At 38.1% G+C, this 27,765-nt stretch overlaps 2 protein-coding genes across 4 annotated transcripts in view; one reads left to right on the forward strand and one right to left on the reverse strand.

Annotated features, from left to right (window-relative positions):
• Positions 1–7,778, forward strand: part of Cog5 (component of oligomeric golgi complex 5) — a 204,912-nt gene extending 197,134 nt beyond the window's left edge. Inside the window, exons 20-22 of the mRNA XM_048339804.1 lie at positions 90–216; positions 876–955; positions 7,059–7,778. Coding sequence (XP_048195761.1) covers positions 90–216; positions 876–955; positions 7,059–7,173 — 322 coding nt within the window. The 3' untranslated portion in view covers positions 7,174–7,778. The remainder of the gene's footprint in view (positions 1–89; positions 217–875; positions 956–7,058) is intronic.
• A 215-nt stretch (positions 7,779–7,993) lies between these two features.
• Positions 7,994–27,765, reverse strand: part of Hbp1 (HMG-box transcription factor 1) — a 31,715-nt gene continuing 11,943 nt past the window's right edge. For all 3 annotated transcript variants that reach the window (XM_048339805.1, XM_048339807.1, XM_048339806.1), the window contains exons 3-11: positions 27,397–27,625; positions 25,082–25,223; positions 24,491–24,602; positions 24,293–24,405; positions 22,319–22,475; positions 21,555–21,699; positions 15,444–15,761; positions 10,325–10,466; positions 7,994–9,055 (exon numbers count right to left, since the gene is read on the reverse strand). In XM_048339805.1, coding sequence (XP_048195762.1) covers positions 9,038–9,055; positions 10,325–10,466; positions 15,444–15,761; positions 21,555–21,699; positions 22,319–22,475; positions 24,293–24,405; positions 24,491–24,602; positions 25,082–25,223; positions 27,397–27,625 — 1,376 coding nt within the window. In that variant the 3' untranslated portion in view covers positions 7,994–9,037. The remainder of the gene's footprint in view (positions 9,056–10,324; positions 10,467–15,443; positions 15,762–21,554; positions 21,700–22,318; positions 22,476–24,292; positions 24,406–24,490; positions 24,603–25,081; positions 25,224–27,396; positions 27,626–27,765) is intronic.

Genomic DNA, 27,765 nt, shown 5'->3' on the forward strand with positions numbered 1-27,765 from the left:
ATATAAATCGGATTAGAAATGGCAGAAGTGTTCTTCAGTAGCCAGTCTACTTATAGCGTGAGTTACCTTCTGTTTACTTTTTCTTTTAGACCACTGCTCTTCCAGACAAGCGAACATGTGGCCAATAGCCCAGCTCTGGGGGATATTATTCCATTCAGCATTGTTATTCAGTTTTTGTTCACAAGAGCACCTGCTGAGCTGAAATCCCCATTCCAGGTAATCAAGTGTGGCCAGAACTCTTAGAAGTGACTTGTCTGTTATCTCTGTGAACACTGAAGCCCCACACTGAATGGGATCTTGCTCCTCTTCTTCCTCATTTACAACTGAATTTTTCTCTCTGGTAGTGAGTAGTGACTACTGAAGAGAAACTCACTGCATAGCATCTACCTTCTTAGTGTAAAAAATTACCTGGTGTCTAGGCACTGGTGGCTCACCTGTAATCTTCCTATTCAGGAGGCTGAGATCTGCAGATTGTGGTTCATTGCCAGCCCAGGCAGGAAAGTCCATGAGACTCTTATCTCCAATAAAAACCAAAGAACCAGAAGTGGAGATGTGGCTGAAGTGGTAGAGCACTTGAAAAAATCTCTGGAACAGCACTCAAGCCCCAGGACTTGCACAAAAAGTAGTAAAACCTGAATTCACCCTTAAAGATAACAATGTCACAGTAATTTATGTCATGGGGTCCTTTGGCTGGAGACTCCATCTCTTGTGCTGACTCACCATTAATTAGCAAATCTTGAGACATGCTGGCCATCAGGAAGGTGCACCCTACCTTTCACATTCTACCTTTGGGCAGGTGTTGGGCATCGTTTCACTTGGGAAGTCCTTAAGAACATTAACATTCTCTCATCTCTAATTGTGTTGTGATCCTGCAGAGAGCAGAATGGTCCCACGCGCGCTTCTCCCAGTGGCTGGATGACCATCCCTCTGAAAAGGACAGGCTCCTCCTCATCAGGTAACTTGTGTGAGCCAGGGCTAGTTGATTGCCAAGAGGATGCAGGGGCCATGCCTGGGTGGGCACGGACCTGACTGCACCTCCTCCAGGTAGCCACCACCCTGCAGGGGCACCTGTTTCCCGGAAGTCCCCACAGTGAACTTTCCAGCCCAGTAACTTGGCTGTCCATATCTAACTTCTCCAGACCTTCACATCCTCTTTTGTGCTATATCGTGCTTATTGTCACCTTAGGGATCATTCACTTGCAGCTTTAAAAGCAACTTCAAATAGGAGAAGACACCTTAGCTCCATATTTTCTGCTTCATTTCATGTGTTGCAGATAGTGAACTGGTGCTGCACAGATGGGAGGGAACTCAGAATAACACCGAAGAGGGTACAGTTCCTAGTAGGAAACAGGAATAACTTAGCACGACTTTGACACTATGTACCCTTCAGGGGACCCCACGAATCCATGTGCATACACACGTGTCCACAGAGGTTATATGCCCCAGAGGGGATGCTTCCACTTTTACACGATACTTGTCAGGCGGTTTTCTCCCATCAGTTCTTGCTGCCGAGATTGCGTTCACCAAAATTACCAAAGATTTTTGTGGTCACCAGAGATCTGTATTCTCACCTACCTGTTCTGCAGCTTTTTCCAGAGTTGACCACCATTTCTTCTTTTCAGTTCAACTGACTAAACACATTTGCGTTGATGTTAGGCCCACATTTTATTGTTGGCCCCAAGCCCAGAGCTGAGGATACTGAGTAAAATGTGTCATGGCCCTGTTTGCCGAGACCTTTCATTACTCTGGTTGGTCATCTGTTTCCCAGGTCCTTTCCCCCCTCCCATCTCATTTGCTTAATTGTCATCTATTCAACTCTTATTAAATGCTGTCATTTCCATATTTTGTTCCTGGCTCTCCTTTGTCTTATTGTCTGGACTTTGACCTCCAGATGAGCTCATGCAGACCCTCACCTCACGTCTCCATGTCTTTCTCAGGTTCAGAGTCTGTGACTCACTTGGGTGTAAGGGGCCTCAGGCCACAGAAAACTTGTTGTCAGATGTTAGCACTCAAACACCCCCACAGGAATCCCTATCCCAAATGTTCTACTTTTTTCTCACAAACCTTCTTCTTCTCCTGTAATTTATGTCTTGGTGGAAGGTCGCCATCACATAATCAGCCAATGAAGAAAAGCTTTCCATCATCATTCCACTCCTCTTTGCCTCATTCTCCACATCTAGTCAGTTGTCTGTTTCAAACAGTTCTTAAAGCCATTCTCAGGCCTCTGTGGTTGGTGACTATGGTGTCTCAGTGCATGTGATGACTTTGGGTCCCCTAGAGCCAAGGGGAGTTTCAAGCACTGTGTTGCTTCTTACCCACCACGCATGCCTGAGAGCACCACCCCAGGGGTGTTTTTCACTTGTCGGGTGAGAGCCTGCACTGAAGCTAGGCGAGACTGTTAGAAACAGCCCATCATCTTCAGTGTGGCCCGCCCTACCTTTCCTTTCTATACTCAGCTTTGAACATCTGACCCAGAAGTGGGAAAGGGTAATTCATGTGCCAGCTTCACACTGCTCTCGAAAGACTTCTCATGTAGCTAGGGGGTCTGGGACTCAGCTCAACAGGGATTTGCTGTGCTTGTAAACTGTTCCCTGAATCCCAAAGATTCAGTCAGCTGCAACATGCTTGGTAATAGAAAGGATGCAGATCATTGAACTAGGCTCATATTTGTCTTCTTAACAAGTTGGAATGAGTTCTTCTACAATAGTTGTCCTGCTATGGATACAGCACAACTCTGTTTCTTCTGCTTCTCTTTAAAAATGTTTGAGTGATTTCATCAGCAGTGCTGTTGCTAAGCTCGTGTTTAGCAATTGAAAACTACTTGAAAATACTGGCATGCTTTTTAAAGGAGGCCTAAAGTCCCTCTGCAATGGCTGATCCCCCTTAGCAGAAATTGAGGTCTCCTTGGGCGGCGGTGGAAGGGGAGGGGGGACCTGCAAAAGCTGCACTGTTTCTACAGCCTGGCTCTTGGCAAGGAAGAACTTCTGTCTTTGAGAATGTCCTCTCATGTATATCTTGTTCCTATATACCAGAGTGTCACTGGATATACTTCTTCCCCCTGGAGATAAGCCCAGGGAGAGTAGCGCTCTTTAAATGTCAGTACATTGGTTTTAGTTGCTGGGGCAGACCGTTGGCATGCTCATTCTGCTCCTTCTGGCATCATCTGTTAGGTTGTCCTAAGTAGGGCAAAGATGCATGAAGTACTGTTACTGAATGGCAAACAGCAAGTTCTCTTCTGCCTTTCCAGTATCCTTATATAGCACTGTATTTTTTGCTCGGAGTTTTAATGAACAGTATTGCAGTTAATTAATCACTGACTCCTGAGACCAGGTGGGGTAAGTGGAGAAAATTGCACTCTGGGCAGGTGCCTCAGACAAGTGTGCCCCAGGTGCAGAGATGCTCATGTCACCCACACCTGTGTGTGTGCAGGGCTTGAATATGGCTTCAGCAACGGGGAAGTCATATTATCTTGAGTAGTTGTATAAAGGCATCAAATCAGTTTGTGAATACAATATCACCCCTTTCATCACTCTCTCCTATTTACTTCCCCTATTTAATGTCATAGGATATACATTGAATGACTGAATTTCCCTTCCTCTTTGCCCTCCTCAACACCTTTCAAGTGTGTTTACTGGTGTTATTTTGTTAGCCTGAGTTTACTAAGGAATTATACTGTTCAAATTCTCAAAATAGGAATTTTTTTTTTTTTTTTTTGGCCAGTCCTGGGCTTTGGACTCAGGGCCTGAGCACTGTCCCTGGCTTCTTTTTGCTCAAGGCTAGCATTCTGCCACTTGAGCCACAGCGCCACTTCTGGCCATTTTCTGTATATGTGGTGCTGGGGAATTGAACCTAGGACCTCCTGTATACGAGGCAAGCACTCTTGCCACTAGGCCATATTCCCCAGCCCTCAAAATAGGAATTTTTGAGGCAAAGGTTGTTCAGTCTCTGTAGAAATGATAGGGTTTATATGTTGCTATATAAAATCCTTGGTGTGTACACATCCTTTAGTCCCTTGCCTTCTTGCCTTTGTCCAGGACGCACAGTTCTCTGTCTGCAGAATGTCAATGTCTGCACTGCAATAGGGTGTTTGTCTGGTGTCTCTTCTTGGTACTATGAATTTCACTACATACGAATTTGGGGAACTGAGTGATCAAGATGAATAAGATAGAACCAGGGAAAAGCTTAAGGTTTGGCTCCCTTTAGAGGCATGTTGTATACATTGTCATTTCTGTATTTTAGTACTAGATACACTGAACACTTAATGACTGACAAAATCAACTTTGTTTTCCATAAAAACCTTTTTTTGGTCAGTGTATATCAAATTTAACAGTTCCGCAATGCAACTACAAGCCATTCCTCTAATACTTATGGTTTTGTGTTTTCCCAGTAAAGAGTAACTTTAGTATGTTATTTTTGTTACAAACCAGAGTTGAAAATACCTCATATAATGACTTCTAAGAAAGCTAATGTTTCATTGAAACAAGTGAAGTAATTTAATACTTGCTTGAAATTCTCTGATTTTATGTGGGAGGGCAGCTTAATCTGTTTTTCTCTCATAGTTCTGATGGTGTTTTTGAAGAATACAAAAAAAAATCTAATCAAACTCATTCCTAAATTCCTGTGTAATCTGTAGTTTCATTCATATGAATGAAAATGGCACTGTATTTTATGTATTTATTAATATATCAACTATTTATTAATAGAATGGATATAAATGCATCCACTCTGGAGCAATTCCAGGTTCTATGAATTTCAGCTTAGAATCATTTGTACACATACCAGTGTGTACACACATGTAATTTTATCTCAAAGACAGGGTTTCTTTACTGTGTATAAATCTGTAAGAATTACATTTATGAAGTAGGGATGATTCCTGAAACGGAATGGCAGCTCAAGTAATAAAAGCAACCAGTTTTTTCATGGAGCAGTAGCTCCCTTAAGGGTCAGATCTGACATGCATTGAAGCATTTCATAAAGCATTGTTCTATAAGAGCACTGAATTCCTTTTTTTCTCAGTAGGTAAGACGTATGTGTTAGTGAGATTAGGGATTAATCATATGAACTGAATAATAATACTAGCTTACATCTTATTCAAGAGGCTGCTTCTTAAATAGAGTCCTGCCCATCCCTCCACATGGCTAATTTAGAAGATTCTGAGTCATCCCACTCTGAGCATAAGGGGTCTTCAGGGATTCTGGAGTGCTGGCTACTGTAAAGTGCAGGCTGTGGATGAAAGTCAAAACTTCCCACGAATTTGTGTGACTCCATAGTAGTTTCCATTCTTTTGTGATGTCAGGAGTTAGAAAAGGCTTATTGAAGGGAAATGTTTCAAATTGAGTCTGAAGAGACAGAGCTCTGCAAGAAAGCAAACAAGGAAGAACATACAAGGATAAGGGAGATAACATGAAACCATTAATCTCCTTCACTGTAAGGTACTCACCATGGCCAAAAATGAATAAGCCTTCTGACAGCTCCTACTTTATCATAGAAACACTTCTTTATTTTGGAGTAATACATGAACAAACACCCTCAGTATCTTTCTGCACAGGCAGTTGGGCTAACAGTCACAAATAAAGTTTCTTTATACATTAGTTTAGGCTACATCACACTATCTAGTTAAAGACCATAGTAGCACAGAGGCTTATGTGCTGATTGATGATAACATAATCAGCTAGGTTGAGTTTGGGCACTGTCATGTACAGAATAGGCCTAATGGATGACACTGCACCCCAATGGGGGGGTGATGGTGGAGGAAGAGCTCTTGTCATACTGTGAAGAACAACTAGATAGGAAGAAGCCACCATCAGGCCAATTACCTCTTTAGAGGCCACAGCATAAGGTAGCAAGGTTTCATACTGCAGCAAAGGAGAGAACAGGGACTGCACATGGAAATAAGGTGAGGCAAGTGTATAGGACTGTCTTCTGTTGGTCTTCCTAAATTTTTGACAGGTAAGTTTGAGGGACATCTAGAAGAAAATGTGAGAGAGATGTCTAGAAGACAGACAGAAACAGATCAGGAAAGGTCAGGGCTGAACTGGAAATGTGTGTATGCAGGGGGTTTGGTGGGGGGCACTGTGTAGAGATGGACAAGTACATCCTGGCCAACAGTAAGTATTTTCTGTGCTTGGGAGAAAAAAATCCTGTATTAAATATGTCTTGAGTAAGCTGAATGCAGGTATTGTTAGATTTTGTAGACATGTTCTAATTTCAAAAACAAGTGAATTTTGAAAGCCGTGATTATGACTTCTTACCATTCTTTTTCTTCTACTTAACAGATATGCTTCAGTAATCTGAAAATTTTTCCATAAAAAAGTCAGACAAGTTTTATTGGGCAGGGAACATCTGGCCCTAAAAACCATTAGTACTTAATGGGACAAACAAGTATGTTTCTTGTTGGCTGCTGCAGCCTGCCTGCCTGCATTGATAATTTTGTATGGCCTGTGGATGAGGTTCTAAGTATCCAAATAGTCTTTGGCAGGAAAAAGGTCTTCCACTCGCTAGGCATTGCCAGGTTACTGCTTCCACAATTACCTCTGCTATCATATCAGAGTGGACTTAGTAAAGAAACAGAACAGACCTACATTGTGCTCACTGGCACTTGCTGAGTCCTTCCCTCTACTTCATGAGGACACCACACCATACAACTTTTACTAAGTTCAGACTCCAAAAGGTTTTGGTTGTGAGTGGTTCAGTGGATCAGGAATATCTTATACCTACTAGTATTACTGTGTGTGCCAAACAGACCTGTTCTTCAGCATGACTTTTTGAGTCATCTTTTCCCTTTGTGAGCTTCTGGCAGAAAAGCTGAGTGCATGCTGCTTTTCAGAGTACCTTCAACCGGGAAGTCTAGGACAGGGACAGAGAATCAAGCACACTACAAAACCAGCCAGCCTCTGAGCAGAATGAAAAATGCTTAATAGTTTTTCACCCTGTTGAAGTGAACATAAGTAGTTCCAGAAATGGGTTCATCTCTTAAGTTTTTCATATTGGTACTCATGTTGGTATTCCCCCTAAAGTATGTGTGTAATATCTGACATTGTCTTGCTTTTGGTTTTCAGGGGAGCCCTGGAAGCTTATGTTCAGTCAGTGAGAAGTAGAGAAGGCAAAGAATTTGCACCAGTTTATCCCATAATGATTCAGCTGCTTCAGAAAGCGATGTCTACTCTTCAATAACAATGTGAAATGTTCGTTAATCTCCACATGGCACTAAACCATTCAAAGCTGGCAGTTAAATAACACATACTCTTTTAAAATAATGGTAATTGATTTTTCTCTATTTACCTCGTTAGCAGCACTTCTTCCAAATAGGTTTTTCATAAATTCTATGGACATGATTTTTCCAAGAGCATATTCAACTTCTTCTCTTCCCTAATATATAGCTGAGTCTCAGTACTGCTACAGACAATTCCCCACTGCTTTTAAAGGGGCAGTATATAGCCCACTGGTCCCCAAATTTGGTTCCATGTTCATATCACCATCAGTTACAACTTGTAAGAATTCTAATGCCTAAGTTGCACCCCTAGTAATTACTGGAAATGGGGGAGCCAGGTATTGATATATATGTATGTATATATATATATACACACACATATATATAATATATATTCACATATATGATTCTACATCTGCAACGAAGCCCAGTAACTACATATCCCAAAGCCAAGATTTAAGACTGCTGTTCTTTAAATGGGTCATGCTATATCTTTAATGAAGCATGGGTTTCTTTGTACTTTCTTTGTACTCTTTATTAAAAGCAAGATACTGGTGGCTTTGGAAAAGACAGTGTTTTTTTTTTTTTTCTTTTATGAAGCTTCTATAACCTAAGTATTTTTCTGTAGCCCTTTTCCAATGAACATTCCTTTGATTTTTTCAAATTCTCAACAGAAGCCTAAAACGAAAAACAAGTTTTCTGGCAAACTTTGTTGTACTCCTTCAGATTGTTTTCTAACAATTTATACATAAAATGCAGTCAAGGTCAATCAGAAGTCAGAGATAAACTTTTTTTTTCATTTTATTTGAAATAATATACAAGAATATAATGTGCAAAATTGAGGGGCAACATCATGAAGTGTAATGAACTGAAATCAATTTTACAGCTGTGATTTCTAACCAGAAACACCACTTGGTAAATTACATGAAAAGCCATGATTGTAGCTCAGAGCAAAAGCAGCTGTATTGCCAATGTATTTGCTCTAATTTTAGACAGGAGGAAAAGTAAAGTGCAAGTGTTGCACTGCAATAAGTGCAAAGTCTGCCCCCACCATAAAGATATGATGATGAAATATACTTAAGATATGTGGCTGAGGAGATACAGAACACAACATTTAAAAATACAATGGTGTTGACTGTTAATAGCACCATTACAGTGACTATCCCAATGCTATTAACTAACTCTGCCTTGGCCTGACTCGCTCTCCACTGCAACTCATGGGTGAGTGCTGCCACCTGCTGCACACGTACACTCAGTGTGCCTGTGCTCACTGCAGCACCATCTACCTGCCACACATGTTCACTCTTGGCACTGGCCAGACTAGGCGCGCCTGTGTTTGGCACAGATGCTGGGCCATGTGGTGGGTGCTCATGGAAAGGCCAACTCCCAGCTTCTGCTTCATTCCATCATGTGTACAATACAGATTAATAAGCAGTAAGGAGCCAATGTATAAACAGCAGTTACATACTTTAAATTCCCCTTTTACAATTTAAAATAAAACACGTATACACTTCTCCTCTCTTTCTACTGTACTTTAGCACCACAGGATATCAATTTTCAAGCCTATATTACCTGATAGACATATATGAAGTTTGGAAGGAAAATAAGGCAATTTGGTTTACAATGTTGATAGTTTTAGCTTACTTAATGCTCTAATGGAGAAAGCAAATCCTCACTCTTATTATTAAATCATTTCAAGACTCAAATGCTATCAGTATCTTACGATCACTTGAATTCAGGACAAATGGTGAGACTGTGATCTTCTCTTAAGTCTTTCCATCAAGAGTCAATTTATGCATACAGACTTAGGAACATTAGTATCCTGGCTTAATGTTGCTGTGATCCCTGTGGAAATAAAATTAAACTCAGTCAATCTTTACAATCAGTATGTAGGAATTCTATATGTGAGAGTTCAAATTAGTCTAAGGTAAGGTTTATACATTTACTATATCTTAACTTTCTCAAAGATAATTTTGAAGTTTGCTAAGATCTGATGGCTCAGTCATCTACAATTTATGAACACAAAGAGAGATAGACTAAGAGAACAGAGATACAAATAAAGTCCCATGAAATTCTAAAGTGATAAAGAAGTTCCCAAATCCAGCTGAGCTACCTTGTTATCCAACTACTACTTCAAAAGAAATTATTTTTTTTGCCAGTCCTGGGCCTTGAACTCGGAGCCTGAGCACTGTCCCTGGCTTCCTTCTGCTCAAGGCTAGCACTCTACCACTTGAGCCACAGTGCCACTTGTGGTTTTTTTCTGTTTTATGTGGTGTGGAGGAATCGAACCCAGGACTTCATGCATGCTAGGCAAGCACTACTGCTAGAGCCACATTCCCCGCCCTGAAATTATCTTTTCTAAACTATTTTTTTCTTTTCTTTTTTGGTACTGGGAATGAAACCCAGAATATTGGTACTTGCTAGGCAAGTGCTTTGCCACTTGGCTACTTCCCAACCGCTGGGATCACTGGCATGTCATTAAAAACAATGGATGAATTTAAAATGTCCTTAACTAGAACCTCCCAATTCTTAGCTACTCAGTTTTTAGTATTTCGAATTGAGCCAGTTGTGTTCTATTATGTGCAGTACTATATGTAATGTAAAACCATGAACATATAAAAGATGCTAGTCTAGTAATGAAAAGTGCTAATAACAGAGTCTGACAAATGGCTTGATTATTGTACAAAAACTCTTACTTGCCACCTTTCCTGGGCCTACTTTGTCTTTTTGAGGCTGTTACTGTGCCCTCACTCTGCCATCCTTGTTAGCCTCTTATCAGTTAAGGAAAGAAAGACAGTTGAACCATGCTACCAAAAATTGGGCCATTTTTTCCCTACACTGATATTAATAAGTCAATAACGCCTATCTTTCAACACAAATATATACAATATTCCAAGTTTTTCTACTTTAGCATTTAAAATTGGCTTGGAATTTCTACTTTCCAAATAAGTAAATGATGCTGAGATCAAAAGGCTGACTTTGTCACATAATACAAACACACTGAAGTACAATATTAAGAAAAAGTACCAATAGAGCAGGTAACAACTGCTCTAACGTCACTATATTTTTAGGGTAGGCCAAGATCATTTTAAACAATTACTTATTGAAACATACTGAATTAGTTCTTTTCCTTTTCCAACAGTCAGGATTTAAACGTTTTTGTTCTTCAGCCAAAGCTTTTGCTTCTAATGTGTACATCCTTCTCTCTTCATTCTTCATTTTCTTCCACCTGTCACCAAGGATCACACTTATGGCTCTAAAAAATAAATATTTACACAACGTTGAAGGCAAAGGGTTTTCAGGAAATTCCTATCAAGTGCTTCTACTTTAGGCAGAAATGTGAGATTAGAAGAACAGACAAAAATCTTGACCAACAAAAGGTACAAGCTGTCACAGTCATTTCCAGCAAAGCCCATGTACTACAGTCCATTTACCATAATCTGATATGGTCCACTTAACATAATTAAAGCCTGGAATACTGTCAGTGTTTCCAATTATTGAAAGATACCTAAAATGACTAGAAATCAGTTATTTTCTAAGCTTAAATTTAAAAGAAAAAAATTCAAACTATCAGGATGCTTAAGATACCAAAAAAGCTGACCATGTTCATTATCAGCAACATAATGTATTAAGTTTGTATGAAGAACTTTTCTCTTCTTTTTATGCTTACAACCTGTCAAACAGGCTAATAAAATGTCTTTTCTTCATCAATTATAGTGAAAATGTGGCATTAACTATATTTGCCTTATTGTTTCTTTCATGAGGAAACTCAGTTCCAGTTTAACCAGTTCAATTTGTATTTCTACTTGAGAAACTGGATTAAACTCAAAAGCTATAGTTACCCAAACTGGAGATACTATGGTGAAACTACTTTCCTACTTATACCTATTGCTCTATTTTAACCTATTAAGATAGTCTCACCCAGGACACAGACATAAATCTTCTATGAAGAACTTTTAACCATTTCATGACACACAAGGAAATCCTGGAGTGATTAGACAAAGTACATGAAAGTTACTTTATACTGACTGATGAGACAGAGGTAAGTCATTTGTGCTTTAGTAGAATAGTTACCACTGAGGCCCTATACTTAAATCTATATTTAGTGCCTCGGTTGTAACCCACTATGTAACACTGTCCTCTGCATCTTCCTTTAGTGAAACCAAATAATGATTGACATATTTGCCAGTAAAAGCAGTGAGAAATATGTACACACCCTTTTCTCAGTCTTCCAGAGTACAAAATATTTTTGAGCAGGTGATTATATGACACTAGGAAAACAAATGTAATCCTTTTGTGTTGAGACATGATGGGTAAGGAAATGTGCACAGTGGTTAAGACTGACCTGCATTTATTTCCTTCACCTTATTTCCTTCACACATCACCTGCCTGGATTTTACCTTGAATTTTCATATAGATTGATGTTATACCAATTTAAGATTAGTTTTATCTCTCTGACCTATTTTAGCCTCCATTCCCTTACAGTTTAGACCCAAATTACATGGATCAATATGGGAGCAAAGCTGTGCTAAAATGCACAGAAAAGACAAAGATTTCTTAGAAGCAAGATGACCTGATACAAGAATCCAGAAAAATAGAAAGCAAAGTGAAAATGACATCTACACTCCTAAGAGTGTCCAATTATAAATTACTCTTTATTAAAGAAGAAATGTAAGGTAAGAACTAAAGTTAATTGCCTAGTCACACAAATGAGAGACCCAAGTGTTAAAACATTTCAATAGTACTGAAAAAGCCCTTAGAATACTTGACTCAATAATTCCACTTTAAATTTTAAAGAAATAACCAGCTGTTAAGAAGAAGAAGTTATTCATGCCAGGCAATAGTAGCCAATGCCCAAGATACCTAACTCAGGAGGCTGAGATCTGACCATCTCAATTCAAAGTCAACCAGGGCAGGAAAGCCTGAGAGATTCTTCTCCAATTAACTTCCAGAAAACCAGAAGTAGTGCTGTGACTCAAGTGTAGTAGAATGCTAGCTAGCCTTGAGCAAAAGACGGTGAAGGACAATACCCAGGCTGAGTTAAATTCCAAGACCAGGAAAAAAAAAGTTACTCATTACAGTGTTCTTGGTAATGTTTTCTAAAGGAAACTGACTAGCAAGTGTATGTATACACATCAATTCTCAAAGATGCATTTGGAATTTGAAGCTCCTCTAAAATACAACTACTATGTGGGCTAGGTTTAAGCTCGTTAGACACTGAAACCAATTCAAAATTACAAATAGTTTATCACTGACGTTTCTTATAGCACTAAGGGAAAATAAATGGTAGTTTTAATCTTCAGAAATAATTGAGGACTAGAAGTAGAATGCTTTAATATATGGATGTAACTTGCTTGAGTTGCAAAAAATTCTGAGAAGAATACAGCAAACAAAGGAAAGACTTAAATTTATTTTGATTCTCAGTTCTATTTTCTAAATTGAATTTTTCAACAAACCTGTCAGATTCCAATAAAATGTCATTGCCTGCATATACCATACTTCAGACTTACTTATAAAACTATTGAGCCCAAGCCAGGCACCAGTGGCTCACACCTCTATGTAATGCTAGCTACTCTGGAGGCCGAGATCTGAAAATCTAGGTTCAAAGTTAGACTAGCCAGGAAAGCTGTGGCTCAAAGTAGTAGCCTTGAGCACAAAAGTGTCCCTGAGTTTAGGCCCTGGGACTGGCACACTCACACACATACAAAAACCAACCTCCTGAGCCCAGGAATAAATCTAACCAAGGAAGTGAAGGAACTCTACAATGAAGACTATAAAACTCTGAAGAAATGAAAGACACCAGGAAGTGGATACACTTCCTACATTCCTAGATCTGCAGAATATTGAGGAAATGGCCATACCACCAAAGGCAGTCTATAAATTCAATGTAATACCCACCAATCCCAATGTCATTCTTTGCAGAGATGGAGAAAACAAACCAGGAAAATCCATGCAATTCTTCTCTCCAATTAACCAGCAAAAAACCTAAAAGTGCAGCACCCAAGCCCTGAGTTTAAGCCCCAGACAAGCATACGCGCGCAGACACATGGACACGGGGACACACACATGCGGCTTCTGCATAGCAAAGAATGTATAGTTTCTAAGCTAAAAAGACAGCCTACAAAATGGGAGATCTTTGCCAGCTGTAAATCTGACAAACATCTAATAAGGAGCTAAAAGCACTAACCCCCTGAACAATCATTAACCCAGTTATAAATGGGCAAAGGAATTACAGACACGTCTCAAAAGTGGTAGTATATGTGTGGTCAATAAATACGTGAAGAAAAGCTCAACATCCCTGGCTAGGAAGGAAATGCAAATCAAAACAATACTGAGGGGGCTGGGGATATAGCCTAGTGGCAAGAGTGCCTGCCTCGGATACACGAGGTCCTAGGTTCGATTCCCCAGCACCACATATACAGAAAACGGCCAGAAGCGGCGCTGTGGCTCAAGTGGCAGAGTGCTAGCCTTGAGCGGGAAGAAGCCAGGGACAGTGCTCAGGCCCTGAGTCCAAGGCCCAGGACTGGCCAAAAAAAAAAATAAAAAACAATACTGAGGGGCTGGGGATATGGCCTAGTGGCAAGAGTGCCTGCCTCGGATACACGAGGCCCTAGGTTCGATTCCCCAGCACCACATATACAGAAAACGGCCAGAAGCGGCGCTGTGGCTCAAGTGGCAGAGTGCTAGCCTTGAGCGGGAAGAAGCCAGGGACGGTGTTCAGGCCCTGAGTCCAAGGCCCAGGACTGGCAAAAAAAAAAAAAAAAAAAACAATACTGAAATTTCATCTCAGAATGGTCATCATCAAATACTGGTAAGGATTCAGGGGGAAAGAAACCCTAATACACCATGAATGGAAATGTAAATTATCAGTCATTATGGACGGTATTGTGTTAATTCCTCAAAAAACTAAAAGCAAGCGGGGTGCTGCTGCTGGCTCTTGCCTGTAATCCTAGCTACTTAGGAGGCTGATATCTGAGGATCACAGTTCAAAGGCAGCCCAAATAGAGAGGTCCATAAGACTCTTATCTCTAATAAACTACTCAGGAAAGGCCAGGAGTAGGGCTGTAAGAGCACTAAGAGGCTCAGGGACAGTGCCAAGGCTCTGAGTGTGTAAGCCCAAGGACAAGCAAAAAACAGCCACCACCACCAAAACTAAAAATAGAACTACCCTGTGATCCAGCTATGCCAGTCTTAGGCATCCACACACCCATGTTTACTGCAGCACTATTCATAACAGAGAAACAGTTCAGATGCCTTTCAATCAATGAATCAAGACAATGTGGGGCATGTATTCATAAGAGAAAATTTTATTCACCTAGTAAGAGTAACAGTATAAGCCTGGTGCCAGTGGCTCATACATGTAGTCCTAGCTACTCAGGAAACTGAGATTTGAGGAACATGGTTTGAAGTCAGACTGGGTAGTAAAACACTGGAAGTGGTGCTAGGGCTCAACTGGTAGAGTGCTAGCCTTGAACACAAAAACTCAAGGACAGTGCCAGGCCCTGGATGGACCTGGAAAAACTCATATTGAGTAAAGCCAGACTCAGAGGCAAAGGATGTATATTTTCTCTCACAAGTAGAAGCCTAAAATATAAACATAACTGAGAACACCTAGAGGGTGGTTCCCTATATATACTTGATCACAGTGTCTAAAAGATAGTATACACAGGCATAATATTCCAAGGTAACTCCTAAGAACAGTTATCAGGCAGTTCAACAACACGAGTATGAGGAAGCTGAAACATGTCCTGACTGAGGTAAGTAGAAACTGAAAGGACAGGGACAGATAAATGAAAAGAGGAATGGTAGATGAATACATCTATAATACTCAATGTGAAAACAACTAGGGAAACTTGAGATTGGGAGCTTGGATAGACAGGGAAAAGGATAAAAAAGATTACTTTGATAAAGATGCACTGCACACATAAAAGGACATGTGAAACTGAAACTTTGTGCAACTATTGGGGAAAACAGTAAAGTAGGGGGAAAAACTACTGAGATAATGTAAGGAACTGTCAATTGTTAGACCTGTGTCCTCTAACAGGTATTGTCATTTCAAAAAGCAATTCATTGCCACTAAGATAACCTAGTTACATAAGATAATTACACATGATGTTAAAAATTCACTTAAACTTTAAAGGAGGAATTCAATGAAAATTATGTTTACTTGTCTCAGTTATTGTGTACTGAACTGTTACTAAGTAATTATAATCACAGTTTTGTCAGTGTTTACCTGTTATCTTTCCCTGGATACATCTGAGTGTATTCAACTCTGTATTTTTTGGCAAAAAGCATGAAGGCATTCATTGGTCTCTTGCACTTATTAGGAGAAGTGGCACTCACAGTCCCTGAGCTGTGGTTTTTGACAGCTTTAGCATACAAAGAATTGGAAGAGAGCTGTGATGATCCAGGTGAGCCACAGTTTTTACTGAATCCAGATCCTGAAAAGTCTTGACCACCAGATCCTCCACAAGACAAAGATGCGCGACGCTGACGAGCCATACTACTTAACACATAAACTGCAGAAGAATCCATAGGTGTGAAGTCATAGCTGGAATATTAAAAAAAATGTTAACATGGTTTTAAAGTTGGAATACAATTTTTGAAAGGATTTTAAGGGAAAACCTTTTAACATCTGATTAGAAATTTCAGTGTATCTTCCTAGTACATTGTTACCAACATACAGTTAACTTTTGTAGCCTAGCAAAAGGGATGTTATCAGCATTATTTTATCCATGGCAAGTAACTCCTCTAGATCCCACACAAGCCATTTATTCTTTTTATTTTTAGGGGGAGGAGGGTGAAGAATGCTGATCCTGGGACTTGAATTCTGGGCCTGGATTCTGTCCCTGAGCTGTTTTGCTCAAGGCTAGCATTTTATCACTTAAGTCACAGCTCTATTTCAGCTTTTTGTGGCAGTTAATTGGAGATAGGAGTCTCATGGCCCCTCTGGCCCACGCTGGCTTAGAACCACTATGCTCAATCTCAGCCTCCTGAGTAGCTAGGATTATAGGCATGGAGCCACCACAGCCTTGTTCAGTTTTTGACATATTAGCAACCTGAATTCTTGGCCTCAAGGACTTTAAATCTAGAAAATGAAAATGGGATTGCAGGGCAATCACCAGACCTAATGACTAAATTCTACAAAACACAGAAAGGAAAGGGCAGTCAAAAGTTAGATATGGCTAAAAGACTTAAAACATACAATTGTACAAAGAGTCCTATATATGTGTCTAGGTCCCTCCCCCCAAAACTACATATATATTATACAGACCAGTTCATAATAAAACCATCACAAAAGGCAACACTCTATAATTGATGTTTAGTTTACATGGGTGTGGATATAGGCTACTCATATTCTCTTTTCCTCAACAAGCCTGCTGGAAGGATATCATTACTCTCTCCCTTTAATATAAAGAAATGGGCTGGGATAAGTAAAGTATTATTCACTCAAGCCCACACTATTAAGATCCAAAGCCTCTCTGACTAAACTCAAAGTGAACAAATAAATAATCATATTAATTGAAAATACTACCTGAAAATTAAGAGCTAATGTTGACCACAGCCTAAAGACAACCAGTCACAAGAATTCTCTTTTGTTGCAACTGTGTTAACCCTTTCTGCCTCCACTTTCTGCTTGGCAGAAAATCTAGCTCTTATTTTGATTAATAATCCTATCAGCTCCTACTTACCTGAAACACAAATTCTAGCACTATTTCAAAACAGGTTAATACTATTGATGGGAATAACATACCTTATGGAAAATAAAAACAAAATCCTAAATGAATGAAGAGGGTCCATACTATTTACTATAAAAGACAAACGTGACTTCTACCCATTTTGAGCCACATGGTGTCTTTTTAACTATAATTTATCATATAATGAATGCTCAGGAATCAGCAGTGTCATTCCCCCCCCCCCACAAGATCTGAACTTTTGTATGTTTTTCTTTTGTTCAAGAACAATACCCAAACTTAAGTATCTAAGTTTTTGTTCCCTGGATGATGCTTTACCACCTGAGCCATGCTTCCAACTGAGGGCTGGTTCTTTCTGGGTAAAGAATTTTAAGCTCCTCCCCTATAAAGTTATAAAGAAAGCAAGTTTGTACCCTAATATGAATTTAATGTGAAGTAATTCATGTAGAGTAGTCCACTGTAGAGGACTGTTTCATTACAATTTAAAGTACCAACAGACACAGAGTAAAGCTAAGTAGTTAAAACTTGAAAACTCTACCACCTAGTGGCACAAATCAAATCATCATCTATTTCCATTATGGATATAATTTAAATCAGTTTGAAGTATTTAATCAGAGAACTCAGGATTCTAACACAACTACAACATTGACAAATGATATAGATCTTTTAAAATAGCTTGATTTTTTGCAGCACTCCCTTACCTAGGTAAGCATGTATTTGGTCATCACTGAACGCTTCTAGTTCCTCAAATGTGCCCTCTTTCACACCTCTACTTTTGTGTATTCCATCCCTTCCCCATTAGAATTTCCTCCACCTCCACTGACTAACCATTACTGTTATGGACAAACTCTCCAACAATGTAGTGTCTATTCGCTAAATTGTATATATTAACTCATTTCACCCTTTGTTCAATACTATCCTCATTTTTACAGGTTTATTTTTTAAGGTGTTATGCTCCACTGTCTCCATCAGCGTGCTCCACGCTCCACACATTCACTCACTTATTTCCTTCTCTACACTGCAAGTAAAGACATATGTCTCAGCCTTGTTTAACTTTTTTAATTCTAGAAAATGAAATACCAAGTTTTAGCCAAGTCAAATCCCACCTCTGCCACTGATTTGGAAGTACTGCTGAAAGAATAATGTGTGTGTGTGTGTGTGTGTGTGTATATACACACACACATATATATATATAAATAAAACAATTAAGGAAGAGGCTAGGACCTACTAGTACTGAGTAAGTTATCTATGGTTAATGTGCAAGTAGCCTAGGTTAGTAGATAAAGAGCACTGGAAACAATGTCTGTTGTTCCCTCCCTGGAATGAGGACATAACCTAACAGGATAGTGCAGATAACAGATATACCATAAGTTGTTAAATTATCATATTGCTTGAACAGAAATCTCATAATTTTTACAAGATGCTCAGTGACTATTTTAGACATAAAGGCCTCAATTTCCAGTGTCTCAGATGGGCTTTTTCAAATCATGCTCACATGGGAGCATCTTTTCTAAGACAACAAAGCTTTAATTCATTGTTGATTTCTGACTCTTGCCAAGCTAGAAATTACATAAATAATCCTTTTCTGTAAATCATGACACACAATTTTGCCCTATACCCCAGTATTCTGGGGTTCTCTCTTAGACTAAGATTGTTCTTTCTGCCTTTTTAGCCATCTTGCTGTCCTTGTGTCAAGCATTATTTCTCTTACAATAAAATTTAGTTCATTTCACACTTGTTATCTTTCTCAAGCTTTCTCTGGGATGAAGCTGCTCTTTCCCACTTCTTTTGAGGGCAATGCTGTTATGTTGTAGTCATTCAACAGTAAAGACCAGGACCAAGGTCATTTTCAGCGTGCTTATTATTTGGAAGGAACAAAACAGGAAGTAGGCAGCCAAATTCCCTTTATGCTTTAAAAATGCAGCCAAATTTAAATTCTCCTTTAAAAAATAGTCTTATGCTTAACAACACTTGATTTATTAAAAACACAAGTATACACTTAGGTTATAACTTATTAAAGAAAACAAAAAAACTAATGAACCCGTAATTCAAATTAAGGACAGCATCCAGGTCTTGAATTCAAGCTCCAAGACTGGAACCAAAAATAAAAATTAGAAAAATTTAAAAGGTTGGCCCTTGATTGGTATCTAGAACTTGGTTTTCACTATTATTTGCATCACTCTAACACTGTCAAGAGTGGTTTGTCATGTCCAAACTGTGAATACATAATTCTCTCAAAGTATAGAATCTGAGTACAATGGGACAATTCTTATTCTGGCAGAGGGACCCTATGTGACCACTATGGAAAACAAAAATCTGGCCCTGAATGTCTAACAAATTTCCTTTGTAAGAAAAATGTATGTACTTTGTCCCAACTAACTGCTGAAGGAACTGAGCATGTGCTGTGTGACTCCCCTGGGAGAGAACTCCTGGAAACTTGACTTCTCATACACTTACCCATATGTTTTCCCTTTCCTGGTTTTGCCCTGTATCCTTTTGCCAAATAAACCATAGCCATAAGCACAAGCTGAGTTCCACGTATGTTCCTATCTATCATCGAACATGAGATGATCTTAGCAAATCTTTGGTACAATTATATAGTGTATTTAAGTTATATACCATTGTATTCGTGATTTTATTATATTCTTCAAGATATATTAGACATGCCATAAAGAAACCGAATCATACTACACATTTGAGAATAATTTTTAATTACAATGACTTGAAATAGACCACATTTTAAAATATGTACCTGATCTTTTTTTCTCACTGATCAAGAGTTCCACTGTTGGCTTACATCACAACTTTTCAGGTAAAACCTAGCTAATCAGTATTCTTCTACATTCTTGCTGTCATGAGCAAAACCGCTATGAAGGGTTTATTTTGTTAGTGGTTGGGCTTGAACTCTGGGCCTGGGAACTGCCTCTGAGCTCTTCAGCTCAAGGCTAGCACTCTACCACTTGAGCCACAGACCCACTTCCAGTTTTCTGGTGGTTAACTGGAGATAAGAGTCTCACAGACTTTCCTGCTCAAGCTGGCTTTGAACCACGATTCTCAGATCTCAGCCTCCTGAGTAGCTAAGATTACAGGCGTGAGCCAACCGGTGCCAGGCTATGAAGTTATCTATAATTCTTTGTACATATCTGCAAAAACTTACTTGCCCAAGTATATATAGTTAGAGGAACTAAATTGTTGATACTAAATTTCACAAATAAAACCAAATTATCCCCCTAAACTTTTCTATCTGGTTATATTCTCACCAATACATGAGCATTATTACTGATCGATATCCTAAAAACAATTCGGTCTTTAAAATTTTGTTTCATTTTTCAACAACTTTTTCAAAGAGTATATGTAAGGGAATGAAACAGCACTTAAACTCCATTTCTGTAGACATTCACTGTGTAAATAACCTGTGCCAGTGTGCTAAGTAATAGAAATGAAATTTAAATAATCTCACTTTGTAACATGTAACTTTATATTGATTGAAATGAAACTAAGAACTCTTAAGTGTCCATACATGACTATGAATTTGCTAATTATTGTGGGAAAAAAGAGCATCTTACAATCCTAGCTAACTACATACAGACTTTCTGTGTAAATTCTGGGGATAACCATTGTCCCAATTGTATAAAACTGAAGGGTTTTCAGGGATTCTGGGCTTTTAGTGATAAAGTCAAAGTCTCATATAAACTGAGACAGCTGGACGGTTGGTCAGCCTTTCTGAGAGTTAGGACTTGGGGTTTATGTCATTCGGTTTTTGTAAGTTGTGAGGCTTGAACTCAGGGCTGGGTGCTGTCCATGAGCTTTTTTTGCTCCAGGCTAGTGCTCCATTATTTTAAGCCACACCGTTACTTCCAGTTTTCTGGTGGTTAATTGGAGGTCAGAGTCTCATGGACTTTATGTCCTGCCTGGGCTGGCTTCCAACAATGATTCTCAGATCGCAGCCTCCTGAGTAGGTAGGATTACAGAAGGGAGCCACTGGCCCTGGCTAAGTTATGTCATTTTATGTCACTTAATATCAAGGTGATGAGGGAGGAGGTAACAAGTTGGACAGGAAATGTACTCACTGCCTTACATATGAAACTGTAACCCCTCTGTACTTCACTTTGACAAAAAAAGGGAAAAAAATAAGGTGACCTCAGGAAAACCCACTTTCCTAAGTCTTTCCCAATGTCAAATTTTTACCAGTTTTATTACTTCCTAAAATATGCAACTAATGCCAGGGTCAAAATAAGTACTAAATGAAAGTACAATTAATTATCTTGAGTGAAAAAGTGAAGGAACAACAGCCAGACCCTAAATTCAAGCCCCAGTACCAGACAAACACACAAAAAGGATACAGTTAAAACTATAAACAATATTAAAAGATTTGTGGGTTGTGACTAGCAAATTATTTTAATGCAACTCTCAAAGCCAATCTATTAAGCTCCTGGTCATATAACATTTGATTACTAAATGTTTTATAAACCCACCTTTTCTATATGACTACTCTATAAAATGCATATAATGATACTTTTCTCCCAATCATTCTTTTATATTTTCAATCCTTTTTTAAAAGTTCTAACTTCCTAATTGTTTGTCTACTAAACACTACTGAAATTAAAGATAAAACTTTAATAGAAAAAAGTGAAAGAATTCAGTATTACCTTTTAAATGTATCAAATACACCTGAATCGTCAAAGTTAATGGCATCGGGGTGTCCAGGAGGTAGACATACATCACCAATATGAATCTCACAACACGGAATGCCATGCTGTACCACAGTCAAACTTGGGTAAAATGATGACCAGCCTAAAATTAAACCATAATTGCATAAACAATGAGAACTTCCAGAAAGAACTATAAGAAAATGACATATTTCTGCACTCTTAAAAATGAGTTGCTTCTTTAAAGTCAAAAGATTTTCTAGAACCAGTAAGTATTTCAACAATGTGAAAGCCCTACAAAAGTACTTTAATTCAGAATTTCATTATCTTTTCAGGTTCTAGTAGTCAGAACTTCTATTAAGCTACAAAATAGTGGTAAATGATACATTGATTATGAAATTGTCTCTGAATTAGTGAATTATGCTTAACATGGTATTATCATAATAAGACTCTTAGAGTGATTCAGGTTTATATAGGTCCATTTGGCAAATGTAAAGCAAACTGTGACTAACTGAATAATCCCCAAACTATACTGCTATAACAAAAAAGCTAACTACAGTAAGATACACATAACTTTGAATTGTCTCATATTCATAGGAAGTAATGTTCTACCTGGCCATTGCTAAGATACTTAAACATGAGTATTACTAAAGGCATTTCTTATGGTAGTTGTATTTGGTTTGAAATAAAATTTCCCTTCAAACTTCTTAATCACTAAAGCGACAAGACACAAACAGTTACTATGAATTCAATTGAAGCCCTACCTTTATTTTTAACATAGAAAGGGTGGTCCAGCTTACACTCTACGGTAAGTAAGCCATCTTCTACTGTACCAGGGTCAAAAGTCAACTTCAGTACAGATTCACCAAATGATATACTTTCTTCATGTGATAACAACTTTAGACCATCAGAACCATAGCCCTGAAAATATATGCACAGAATGAACGAACTGGAAATGTTGAACTCAACAAGCAGTGAACTTCTCTTTATAAGGTAAGACTGTGGAAAAGACAAAAATAACCAAGACAAGATACTTGGTTTAAAGAAAAATAGATCCAGCACTTAAGAAAGATACATATATTAAACATCTACAGTATATAGGGAAAACTAGAATCAGTACTTTAACATAAGTATAAATAATGCTGGTGGAATTCTATAAGATATTCTAAGAGGGTAAGACTTTCAGCTCCATTTGAACTGGGATGTAAAAGACAAGAAAGGTAGAAACAAAGGTAGAAAGGTAGAAGCAGATCCCCCTTGGACCAGTAATAATTGTAGTCAACAATTTCTTTGAGGAGTTCTGTACAATACAAGGTAAGTGCAGATTTGGGACAAATAAAGAAGAAAAGGACAGTCTAGTCATAGCATAGAGATCTTAAAGACAGGCAAAGTGCTTAAACCTTTCGCTTAGAAGGACTGGAAAATCATGGGCTAGGCCTGATGATGCATGCCTGTAATCCCAGCTACTCAAGAGGCAGACGCACAAAGATTATGTCCAAGCCTACCCCAGGGAAAAGGATGAGACACTATCTAAAGAAGTAAAAAAAACAAAACTATTGAGGTCTTGGCTCAAGTGGCTCAGCACCTGCCTAGCAAAGATGAGACCCTGAAGCTAGTGAAAGAAACATTGTCAATTTTATAAAAATGACTGCAAAGGGAACGTTTTAATTATTGGAAGTGATGAAGCCTCCCATTACAGTCCTCATTATAGTACATGCCAGGTGGCAGTCTGAAAATGTACACATGAAAAAGATGACTATTTCCCTTGAATTCACAGAAAATAAACATGCCAATGGGCAGCTATACTATCCAACACATGACAAAGAGGTGAATAAGAAAAGAATGGATATTGGAAAATCTTTATGGAAATAGTACCAAGTGAATATGAAAGGAGGAAAGGGAATACAGTAAAGACAACTTCATTATTTTAAATCTAGTCATTAAGAATAAAAATTAAAAGAATAGAGGGAAAATAAGTCAAGAGGAGAAATAAGATTGGTACAATTTCGGCCACACTAAACAGGATTTGAACCCTATTATTCACACGGCAATGTCTAATATACAACTGAATAAGTGTAGGTGAGGTTATCAATATGTTTATAAATGATCAAATTACAGAATCTTCAAATTCTTAAGAGACATATAAGACTTTAAAAATAATCCACCCCTACTTTTCAGATCAAGAAGCCAAAGTCCAGACAGATGAACAATCTAAGACCAGTCAAAGAAACAAGGTGCTGGAAGAGGACCCAAAGTCCAACCCCAGAATGCTGTCTACAAGATGGGCAGAGGTGCTGCTCAAACTACCAGTAGACAGGCACTGTGGAAGAAAGGAGAGGGCAGAACCCTGTCTTGTATTTGTTACTTGTATTTGTTACTGTAGGCAAAGGAGAAAAGCAGGCAAAAGATTGAGAATCATGATTCTCTTGCATAACTTATTTTTAATAATGTCAGTTTAGTTTTCACCAATGCATAATGTATACAACACACCCAAAACACAAGTGCTAAGAAATATACTTTTTATTCATCCCATCTAAGAAAAACCTAACTAGAAAGGTAAACCTAAAGTCACTGCTGTTGTCCATCAGGGTAAGCAACAATGAGTGATTATAAAATCTCTATCAAAAATGTAAGATTGCACTTAAACATGAACGCAGAGGATGCCCCTGGAGGCTAACACACTTTATCCTTCATTTTAAAAGGTTGGGGGAGAAAACCTTAAAGAATTTTAAATTAACCTTGTGAGTGCCCATTTGGAGATCTTCCTCGTTATCACAGCCTTCAGCTCTAGCAAAATCTTCAACATCCTGCCATTCCTTACTGCTTCCCTTATGAAAGCACAGTCGTGTGCCTAAAGTTTAATTAGAAAACAAGTATTAGATTTAGATATGTGACTTGTGTACCAGATAAAAACATTAAGCTATTTTTTTTTTTACCTTTCAAAAAACAGTGCCAAATAGTTGAAGGCCAGGAATTGCACCACCCTAAATCATCATCATCTGACAGGGAGGACATGCAGAAAATGCCAGATTCTGATTCACTATTTGCCTGTAGAAAAAAAAAATTATGTTGTAAGCCTTTTTGTTGTTGTTGTTTAGATTTATTTATTGTCTCACTTAGCCAGTACCAGGGCTTAAACTCAGGACCTCACCCATTAGCTCAGTTTACATGCTCACAGCTGGGGCTCTACTACTTGAGCTATCATACCATACCTCCAGTCTAGCATTTTTCTGGTTAACTGAAGATAGAATCTCAAGACTTCTCTGCCCAGGATAGCTCTGAAACTCAATTCTCCAGATCTCAGCCTTCCTAAGTAGCTAGGATTACAGGTGTGGGCTACTGCTACTGACCTTCATAAATGTTTTAATACTTCTTTTTCTCATGAGTTTTCAAATAATATAATGAAACAAAGCATATTATTTTCCATCTATCTGTGCTTTCAAAGAATTTATTACATGGAGAAAAGTTAAATGTTTTTCAACCCTTATATAAGCTTCACAGAAGTTTAACCTTACGAATAAACTCACCCTTTCATGTCTTCCTGGTGTTTCCTCCTTCCAGTGGTGGTGAGGGAAGGCTGGCTCACTCTTTGAAGAGGAGGATACTGGCGGAGGGCGTGCATAGGAATGTAAACTTTTGCTAGTAGCTATGATGTGTACAGGAGATGATCTAAAGCAAAGCAGATTTTGCCATAAAGCAGAGGGCATTACAATTAAACACCATAGTCCAAGTACCAGTGTAGTACTAAGTACCAAGTGTAGTATCAAGTTCCAATAGCCATGGCAAAATTTAATATAGATAGCAATGTTTCATTTGTAATAATATGTTGTTCCTAAACTCAATTTCCTACCCTAAACCCTCTACATGTCAGACTTAATAATATGCTTTAATTACTACTACTATTCATTTATCCCATTTACAGTATCTCACCATATAGCCTCAAACTTGAGATTCTCCTGTCTCAGCCTCTCAAGTGCTAGGATTACAAACATGTTCCACCATACTTACTTCCTATTCACCTTTATCTCAATACATATAAGTGCATGCTTTAATTCAAGAAAGGTAATACCTCATACATTTTTCTTCTACTTTGATGTACTCAGTCTGAGCATGAATCAAGTGTTTCTGTAACAAGTTCACGTCTATTAATTCTAGCTCTCAGGAGGCAGAAGCAGGATAATTACAATCTTACAGTCATGCTGGGCTACATGATAAAAAATCTGGCTCAAAAAATAAAACTAAAAACAAAACTAAAGTACAAGTAACAGTGTGATGTCCTAATATGTATGCAGTAGGATGGGGACATAGCTCTGTTGTAGAACATTTTTTTAACATATACAAGTCCTTGGGGTTAGACCCCAGCACCCTCCCACCAAAAAAAAAAAAGTGTGACCTAAATAAGAATTAACATGCTAGACATGTCTAAATAAAGTAACAGCAGTCTCTCATACCTCTATGCAAGAATATAAATTTTACCCATTCACAACCCCTTTGCACTATAGTTACGGCTTTCAACAGAGCACAATAACAGTTATTAACATTCTATAAGAAGCTGCATGAACAGCCACTGACAATATGATAAAATGGGCAAGACTTCAGAATTTGACTTCCTATGCTAAGGGAAGTATAGGAAATACTACAGAGAGTAAAGTTACAAACTCTTTACATCCACATTTTCTTTGTTGTTTTTAAGAGCTAGCATTTCAATGCATAGCCTGGCAAGCCTTAAACTCTTGATTCATAGCCTCCCAAGTTCTGAATTTACAGAACATGCCACTATGTTCAAATTTATACTAAATTTCTTCTTAATCTTTTACTTACTTCCCATGAATTACATTATGAATCTTCTCATGATTTCCCTATAAAAACTAGAAAGTATTATCTAATTAGAAATAAGGAGTGGGCTAATAAGTCATGTTTTAATGTAAAACAAAAAATCAGTTTGACAACTGCAATGGCAAGTAGTACTACAAAATAAACAATTCTCTGAAAACTTTCTTCCCTGTGAAACTTACATGGAATTAACCTGAAATTAACTAAACTGAGTTTGTGCTAATCAAAACTGCACCCTGATAAATAGGAGAAAAGCAGCATAACTTACTGTCTACAAGAAAACCTGGATTTCATACCTAAGAAGTTTAACTCTTTGGCAAAGCATTATACTAAACCAAGACTGTTACCAAGCCTCAGGTTATTTCTGCATTACCTAGTGCACTCTGGCCTATCATTTTCTACCAACAGAGTACAAACCTAGGCAGTTCTCTATTACAGATGCCTATGTTTTTACTCCAAGTCTTCTTTTAATGAAATGTTATTTACCCAGGTCTCCCTAGGAATATCAGTTGAAAGCTTCCATAATTTCACAGCACAACAACTCATTTTCTTAAACTCTAATTTATATACATAATTTATAAACTCTTATTTTAGCAGTTAGATCCACTTCTAAGTTTTCAAGATTTTAAAAGTAGCAGAAAGACAGATAAAGCTGACTACACTGTGGAAATATCAAACCTAGACCAAAAGGAACCAAAAAGTTTAAAATACGTTTATTGTAACTATGTTTTTTTTTAAAAAATACAATTTTTATTTATAAAAGTAATATACAGTAAAAGTAGCCCTTCATCTATTTTTATGACTTTTACATACTTATAAAAATTTATAGTATTTTTATTACAGAATCCTTATTTAATCCTAAATGTGGAACCATGCCATTATAAGGTCCTTAAATTCGAATTCATTCATTAGGTAGCTAATAATGTTATTTAAAAATTGGAAATATTTCAAGTAATTAGCAGTTTTTTGTGTGACAGTTTTAAGTATAAAATACAGGTAATCCTCCTACCTGTTGTAAAATGAGCATTGCATAAGGGGGCTTTGTGGACTGGTGGCAATATTTGCTAGTTCTGTGAGCCAGTCCACCTCACTTTCACGGTAATTATTTTCCGATATGTCTGAGGTATTCTGGTTCCAAGATGGTCTTGGGTATTCTTGATGTGAAACGTCTGAACTTAGCTGGTATATGGCAGATTGGGCAGGATCACTTTGAACAGCCTGAAGTTCAGGAAGGTCATCTGCAAATAAGCACACTCAAAATTATAAAAATAAAATGATATATATAACAAAGAACAATAGTCTAACTGCATCTACAAACCCTTAAATTTAGCTGATTTTGTGAGAGGAAAAGCACATATTTAAGATTAAATCCAATTAC

The sequence above is a fragment of the Perognathus longimembris genome, chromosome 2 (assembly GCF_023159225.1).
Source record: "Perognathus longimembris pacificus isolate PPM17 chromosome 2, ASM2315922v1, whole genome shotgun sequence".
In the NCBI taxonomy this organism is placed as follows: domain Eukaryota; kingdom Metazoa; phylum Chordata; class Mammalia; order Rodentia; family Heteromyidae; genus Perognathus; species Perognathus longimembris.